At 40.0% G+C, this 8921-nt stretch overlaps 1 protein-coding gene across 1 annotated transcript; it reads right to left on the reverse strand.

The window, feature by feature from the left end:
- Positions 1 to 2752: 2752 nt before the first annotated feature.
- Positions 2753 to 4339, reverse strand: LOC145584224 (uncharacterized). The gene has a single exon (XM_081641120.1). It carries the CDS (start codon positions 4337 to 4339, stop codon positions 2753 to 2755), a length of 1587 nt encoding a protein of 528 aa, XP_081497246.1.
- Positions 4340 to 8921: the final 4582 nt, after the last annotated feature.

The raw sequence follows: 8921 nt of genomic DNA on the forward strand, positions 1-8921 counted from the left end.
CCCGGGGTAGTCCTTTTGTAAAGATGTGTGCAATTTGGTGCCTAGATGGAACATGAAGGACCCGTACTTCACCTCTAGCCACCTTTTCACGAACGAAAAGAATGTCCATCTCAATATGCTTAGTACGCTGATGTTGCACTAGATTACCCGAAAGATAAATAGCACTCACATTATCACAATAAACCAAAGTTGCCTTTTTAATCGGGCAATGCAACTCCAACAAAAAATTACGAAGCCAACATGACTCCGAAACTACATTAGCCACACCTCTGCCCTCCGCTTCACAACTAGACTTGGAGAGAGTAGCATGTCATTTAGATGACCAAGATATCAAATTATCACCCAAAAACACACAACAACCAGATGTGGAACGTCTCGTATCGGGACACCCACCCCAATCAGCATCTGTATATGATACAAGTGTAGAAATGGATTATGGATAAAGATGCAAACCATGGTCAAGAGTACCTTGTACATATCGGATGATGCATTTCAAATCCGCCATATGAGTTTCTTTCGGATCATGCATATGTAAGCATACCTGTTGCACAACATAAGAAATATCCGTCCTTGTAAAAGTAAGATACTGTAGCGCCCCAGCAAGGCTACGATACAAGGTGGGATCTGCAAAAGGTGAGCCCGAAGCACTGACTTTCGACTTTGCCTCAACAGGAGTGGCCGAAGATTTGCACGAACTCATCCCGACCCTGTCAATATTCTCCTCAGCATACTTACGTTGTGACAAAAATAGTCCACCCTTATGCCTTGTCACAACAATGCCAAGAAAATAATTTAGAAGACCCAAGTCCTTCATAGCAAATTCCTTGCTAAGAAGAGAAATAATAGAACGCCGTAGAGCATTAGAGGAAGCTGTAAGAATAATGTCATCAACATATAGCAACAAATAAGCCGCATTCGAGCCATCACGATAAATAAAGAGAGAATTGTCACTCTTGCTATTAGTAAAACCAATAGAATTAACAAAATCAGCAAAACGCTTATACCAAGCTCTGGGTGCCTGTTTAAGACCATATAATGATTTTCGCAGCAAAGATACATAATCAGGATGAGTCTTATCACGGAAACCAAGAGGTTGATGCATATAGACAGTCTCATTAAGCTCACCATGCAAAAAAGCATTCTTAACATCAAGCTGATGAATTTGCCAAGCTTTGGACAATGCCAAGCTAAGCACAGTACGGATGGTAGCCGGTTTGACCACCGGGCTAAAATTCTCCCCACAATTAATGTCAACCTGTTGTGTTTTGTCATCACCTACAGGACGGGCTTTATGCCTCTCAAAAGAACCGTCAGATTTCACCTTATGAGTAAAAATCCACATATAACGAATAACATTAACATTAGGCGTACGGGGCACCAACTCCCACGTCTTATTATTAATAAGAGCATTATATTCATCATCCATAGCCATTTTCCAATTTGGGTCACGTAAAGCAGAAATTGGGTTACGAAGAAGAGGGGATTTCGTAACCGTGGACACCATGGTGTTGAGATTGTGATATTTCGGGTTGGGCTTGGTGATACCATTTCTACTACGAGTGACCATGGTGGGATGAGGAGTGGGAATTGGAGTGGATTGGGAGGAGGGAACAATTGGGCTAGCTGGTTGGGTAGGTCGCAGTTGGGCCGCGGCTGACTGCGCAGGCCCACGGTCCTTCTGTGGCCCATTCTTCCCAACAGCAGCGTCATTGTTGGGAAGAGAAAGGAGTGGAACTGGGCTGCTGGGAGGGGAAGTATCTTGCGGCCCAGTCCGTGTAGGGGGAGATGAGTGTGGCCCAAACTGGTTAGGAGGAGAGAAGGTTGGGCCAACTAAGGGAGACCCGCGTTGGGCCACGGGTGGTGAATTGGGATGCTCAGGCATGCCCATGTGATTAATCACATAAGAGTTTAAACCATCATCCAAAAAATCATATGTATGTGTAGTTGGTGTGTGTAATTTAGCAAAAGGAAAAACTGTTTCATCAAACACAACATGCCGGCTAATTATGATCCTATTAGAAGATAAGTCATAACATTTGTAACCTCTATGATTTGGTGGATACCCCAAGAAAACACATGGTGTGGAACGAGGTTGAAGCTTGTTGATAGTTGTGGACGGAATTAAGGGATAACACAAACACCCAAAAACACGTATATGAGAATAATATGGTTCCTTGTGATAGAGAACTTGGAGAGGATATTTGTACTCTAGTAATTTACTTGGTAAAATACTATGAAGGTAAGTTGCCATTTGCAATGCATGGTGCCAAAATGATGGTGGAAGTGATGCATGTGCAAGAAGAGTGCGAATAATATTATTCAAAGATCTAATTTTCCTCTCAGCTTTTCCATTTTGTGATGACGTATGGGGACAAGAAAGACGAAAAGACATGCCATTAGACTCACACAATGCCCAAAAAGGTCCGTTATCATATTCTTGCCCGTTATCACATTGGAAATTTTTAATAGGTCGGTCGAATTGCGTGCTCACAAAAGATTGAAAGGCTAAAACCTTATCAAAAACATCAGATTTTCTAGCTAGAGGAAAGGTCCATAAAAACTTAGAAAAATCATCCAAAATAAGCATATAAAATCGATGACTCGAATAGCTTAAAACAGGATAAGACCATAGATCACTATGAACAATATCAAACGGCAAAGTAGTACTTGAATTAGAAGAAATAAAAGGCAACTTAATGTGTTTTCCGAGTACACAAGAGTGACAAATATTAGAACTAGGGGAATGAGTACATTAAATATTTTTATTACTACTAAGAGCCTTTAAAATGGAAGACCCCGGATGTCCCAATCGATCATGCCAAAGAGAGGATGCTAAGGCCGTAAAGGATGATGGAGAAGAGGTTGAAGAGGTGGTAGTGAGTGGGTAAAGATCTCCTTGACTATTACATCTCATTATTGGCATCCTCGTCTGATAATCCTTCACAGAAAAACCATTAGGGTCAAACTCAATAGACACACAATTATCAGTTGTAAATTTTCTAACAGAAATTAGATTCTTGATGAGTTTAGGTGCATGAAGGACATTAGAAAGAGACAAGGGTGGGTTCGGGGAAGGCAAAGTAGTATGACCACAACCACGAATTGGAATTGAATGACCATTACCAACAATAATACCATTATGATGATTGCTCAAATTAAAATAAGACGAGATATTACCATTGGAGGATGTCATGTGCGAAGTTGCACCGGTGTCCATATACCACGAGGGGTCGGGTTGGCTCAATGTCATTGTGTGTATAGCCGATTCGATATCCGTCGGAGTATAAGACTGTTGGGAAGCTGCATAAGCATGTTGTGGGCGAGGGCCTAGTATGCTGGATTGTTGCTGCTTCATTGGGCCTTGAGGTCTGGCCCAACCTTGGGTTGGGTATGGACAAGGTGGAGTAGTCCATTGAAGAAAATACCCCCAAGGTGGGTACTGTTGGTATTGGGGCTGCCATGGAGGAACCGACCCCCACTGTGGCTGTTGTTGCTGACCCTGCTGACCCAGACCACCGCGACCCCCACCAGTGTTCTGACCGCTGCCAGAACTGGTGCCGCGACCACCCCCTGCGTTCTGGCCACCACCCGTTTGCTTGCGGTTACCATTCTTCTTCTGATTCTTGTTCTTGCCACGTGAGGAACCCGAATCAGAGCCAAATTCAGAATCCCGGGAAGAGCCCGCCACCATAGCCGTAGCGGAATGAGTAGCCTTCTTAGCCAAACCCGCCTCCTCCAACGTGAGCATTGATCGGGCTTGGTAAAATTGAGGGAGGGGGCTGCTTTGTCGGATGAGAGTAGCAACACCATTGTAGGAGTCTGTGAGACCGGCAACCAATTGAAGCACAAGTCGGTTGTTGTCCACCGGTGCCCCTACATCTTTCAATTGGTCGGAAAGGCTCTTGAGCCTTTGAGAATACGCCGAGGCGTTAGAGAAATCCTCCATCTTCGTGTTGGAGAATTCATGTTCAAGGGTTACGGCTCTAGAGTTCTGATTTTCCTGGAAAATATCACGCAACCTTTCCCAAGCCTCCATCGTCGTTGAATCCGGTTCAATAATTGTCTGCAAAAGATCCTTTGAAATTGTCAAATAAATCCACCCTAGAACGAGTGCATCCAACGTCAACCATAACTCCTTTTCCTCATCGGTTGAAGGGGCAGCCACCTTCTTCTTCGGAGCAATAATATGGTCGAGAACCTTGTGAGACCGAGCGTGAATTTTGAATAGTTCCGCCGAAGTAGAATACGCAGCATTTTCCAATTCAAGAGTAATTGGGATGCTGCTCTGAATATTCAAGACAGTAAACGCCGGGTGGAAAGAGGATTTGCTATCCGACATTGTTATTGTAAAACAGAGGAGAATAACAGAGAAAGAAAGAAGAGAAGAGAAGAGAAGAACAAGAGGCGGACACAGTAGTAGGGAGCAGCGGAAAAACACCCTAAGCAACTGATACCATGAAGGAATTGTATTCCGTCAGTCTTCCATTAGATTTGCTGTGAATATATATACACATTACATGCTTATCTTAAGCCACAAATCAAGGGATAGCTATACACTAAAATATATGCTAAGCTACAAAATAGGAAAACAGAATAATTACATATATACTAAGTCAAAGATATATTAATACTAATATATCTTAACATTATTCCTATATAAACCCAAAACAAATTTAATATCTTTCAAATTTTTTTTTTTGACAATCAATATTTTTCAAATTAATCCATCTTAAAATTTTCAAATAATGTTTGGTTTCATATTCTTCATTTATATAATTCAATGAATTTAATATTCCAAAGGAAAATTACAGTTTAATAATTCCAACTATGGGCGATTTACTTTAAATAATCCCAACTAAAGATTATTATTTAATAATCCCAACTTTGGGGGTAGTTTGCCTTCAATAGTCCCAACCGGTCAATGACCTATTATTACAGGTGACCATGACACGTGTCAACACGTGAATGGTCCAAAATTTTTTAAAAAACCTAAAAAAAACTGTAATTTAATTAAAAAAAAAAAGAAAAAAGAAAAAGGAGCCCCTTAGGGATGGCAGTGAGTCTGGTTAAATGGGAGGCCCGCTCCATCCCCGCCCAAGTGGGGCGGGGATGGGGGGAGGTTTGGCAGGTGATGGGGCGAGAGGATGGGTATAAAATGTGTACCCGCCATGGGTGATGGAGCGGGTATGGATTTTAGAGTAGACCCGCCACATATCCGCCCCGCCCCGTACCCATCTTATACTCGCACCATATTTATTTTAGAAGAGTTTAGTATTTATGAAACTTGATACCCTCTAAAACCCAATAAGCTTGAATAATGAAAATCCCAATTTTCTTAACCTAATTTTATATAATTGTCATTAATGTGATACAATAGAGCATCATGGCAATGGGTTTGGGACGATTTTGGGGCGGGTATGAGGTGGGTATGAATATCCAAGTGGGGGATGGGGCGGGGATGGATCATATCTTGTACTCGGTGGGGCGGGGATGGATCCTATCTTATACCCGGTGGGGCGGGTATGGATGTGGATATTGTACCCGCCACGAGTGATGGGGTGGGGATGAGTATAAGATTTTTAGGTGGGTATGGGTATGGAGGTACATGAAAGAGTTGTGTCTTCGATAAGTGCAATTACTAGATATATCAAGGATCACTATTATGGAGATAATAAGTTCATTCTATAGGGTCGTCAATGTTTGGTGCTAGATATGACAATTGATCTTTGGGCTAGCTTAATAGCCCAAAGCCTTAGCTTATAGAATGGATCCTACAAGGTCACACATAAGAGTATTGGGTTAAACAAGTTAGAGACCCATTATTGGGCCTCATGAGTTCATGACATACCACATTGATATTTGGGCTTGGATAATTAGAAGAGTCTAATGGGTTTTGGACTTGACATGGTTTTATTTCTAGATATGATCTATAAATATAAACCATGCCTAGGGTTGCAGGATATACATAACAATTGACATACAGTAAATTGTTACACAAGCAACCAAGCATCCCAAACCCTAACCCTCTCTCTACTCGGCCCTCTCTCTCTCTCTCCTCCCTGTAAGTACGACCCTCCTTTGTGGGCGGCGCGTGTGGTGCTGCGTGGGTGGTGTTGTGGTGTGTTCGTGGCTCGGATCTCCGTTGAAGGTTGATTGGAGTGTTCAGTCACAACTAACTAGCATTAGTGGAGGTTTAATCCATGCTCGTGGACTAAGTAGAGGAATCACGCTTGGGGTTCTTTATCTCCCATTGTTCTTGCTCGATCGCATGTGGAATCACGCTTCAAAGGTACGATTATATGTTCTTTTATGTGTTATGCATTAGATCTTGGGATTAGGTACTGTATGAATATGATTCATGTTTATTTCCGCTGCGTAGTACCTATAAACTCCTACAGTACATACCATCATCCGCATTCCGACCCGCCCCATTGCCATCCCTAGAGCCCCTCCCTCCTTGCTTGCAGCAACTCCACCGCCACCCATTACCACCATCACCGGTGGTACCATCTGGATCTAGAGCCCGACCACCCAGCCCCGCCCCTTCCCCTGGACCACCTTTCGAAATCCCAACATCACCAACGCTCCACTCCTCCAACCACCAGCGCTCTACTCCGCAGCCCCTTAATCCCCTCACCATTAAATACAACCGCTCCACAGCCTACCTTCTCGCCACAATTGCAAAGGAACCCACCAACTAAACCAACCTACCATTCTCTTTAACGTCAGCCTCAGCAATGAACAACAACCCGCAAGAACAGAGCAAATCACGATTACCTGCAGTGAGAAGGAAGATTGACGGGTCTGCTGATGATCGCGATTCCTGCTGAAATTTGGGTTGGCGTTTCGAATTGACGATCGCGAGCAGGGGTTAATTACCTTCGTCTGTTGTTTGATTGATACTGAAATTTGGGTTGTTGGTGGCGGAATTGGAGGTTGTTGCGGTTGGTGTATTGAGGGGTTGCTTGGGTGGTGCGGTAGGTGAGGGGTTGCATCTGGGTGTGGTGAGTTCGCAGCTTATGGTTGAGGTAAGTGAGGGGTTACGGTGGTGGAGAGGGGTTATGGTGGCTGGCTAAAATGCTGGAGAGAAGTTGCATGGGTGGTGGGCTGGTGGGGAAGATAGTGGCGGGTGGTTTTAGGGGTTGGGTTTCTGGGTTTTTTTTTTTAATTTTCTTATATTTCATTTTGATTTTAAACCAACGGTATGCTGACACATGGATTTTATATAAAAAAAAAATTACCTCTTCAACAGGTTACCGGTCATTGGGACTATTGAAGGCAAACTCATAGCATAGTTAGGATTATTAGATAATAAATCTTAGTTGGGATTATTAAAAGTAAATCGCCCATAGTTGAGATTATTAAAGTGTATTTTTCCTATTCCAAAAAACAAATTGACTTTTTTACATATGTGGATAATTAATTATATACATTATATTGAAGGTTAATTTGATGTTTTTTTTTTCTTCTTATTTAGTACAGTAAAATATTGTCTTTCATTTCATATTGCCCTCATTAATTTGTTTGTTGTCTCCATTAAAATTCAAATTGAATGTAGATTTTTTTTTTTTACAGTGTTGAAAGATAAAATCTTTATTATTATTATTAAACTAGATTAGACTTGTGTGTTGCACGATTTAAATACTTTTGTTATTATGCATATGAAATAATTTTGATACCATGCATATGAAATAATTTTGATATCATGGAGTGACAATTTTTTATTATTAAAAAATGTATATTGTAGCTTAAAATAATACTCCCTCCGTTTTTAAATACTTGCTCCATTTCTATTTTTTGCACTATTCATTTATTCTACTTTGAGTAATGTTTGTGATTTATACATAAGAAAAAAATATAGTCTTGTGGGTACTTGTTGGAAATCATCTCAATAAATAGATTATTAATTTTCAATTGTTAGAATTTATATATATTAATTGTTAAAGATATTAGTGATCAAAGATTAGCATCGACATGCGTGTCCAAGAGTAATGGAGCAAGTATTTAAAAACAGAGGGAGTAGTTGTTTAAAAAAATATTAAAATAATAGTTGTTTAAAAAAATATTGAAATAATAATTAATGACATCATCAGTAGAAATGGAGGGATTATTTTTTATGAGAAAATGACACGTATGATAATTTAAAGAATGATGATGTCAGCAATGTTTTGTTTTAATAACAATTAATAGATATTCAAGATTTATGCGACACATATAAAAACTTCAGTAAAGAATGATATTCTTATTTATCGCCTTAATAGTTAAATATAGATAATTTAAAAAACATTAAAATGATAGAAATGGTTGAAATATAATTTCATGCATATATAGGACGTCAAAAGGGGAAGAACAACCAAAAATAATTGAACGTTGTAATTCGTTAATTAATTTATTGATAATGTCTTAATATCAACAAAAAAATGTTTACCTTCATCATGATTTAACATCTATTGTTTACACAAAAATTAGAGTATTATGTTAACATCATAAAAACCAAAACTTCCCCCAAAAATCTTCATAAAAACCAAAACTTCCCCCAAAAATCATCATAAAAATCAAAACTTTCCCCAAAAATCATAAAAATCAAAACTTTTTGCAAATACCTTGATGAAAATCGAAACTTTGAGACACCCAATTGAAGTTAACATCCAAATTCAATAGTATAATTTTAATTGTAAAGCTTCAAACTTTGATTATATCAAGTGGGTATTTAATATATTGTGAGATTCATAAAGAAAGAAGTGTAATTTGTGGATGAAAATTTAGGATTTTTATTTTAGTGGTGGTTGTAGTGGTGGAGCCGTGGAGGTGAGGGGTGAAGAGAGATGATGAAATTTTCAGATTGGGAATTGGGGAGGAGTGATAAAGAGAAATTGAGAAAAGGAGAGGATATCGAGGATGGTAATTTTGGGGTTAATTAG

This window comes from Chenopodium album, chromosome 16, assembly GCF_948465745.1.
Source record: "Chenopodium album chromosome 16, dcCheAlbu1.1, whole genome shotgun sequence".
NCBI classification, from domain to species: Eukaryota; Viridiplantae; Streptophyta; class Magnoliopsida; order Caryophyllales; family Amaranthaceae; genus Chenopodium; species Chenopodium album.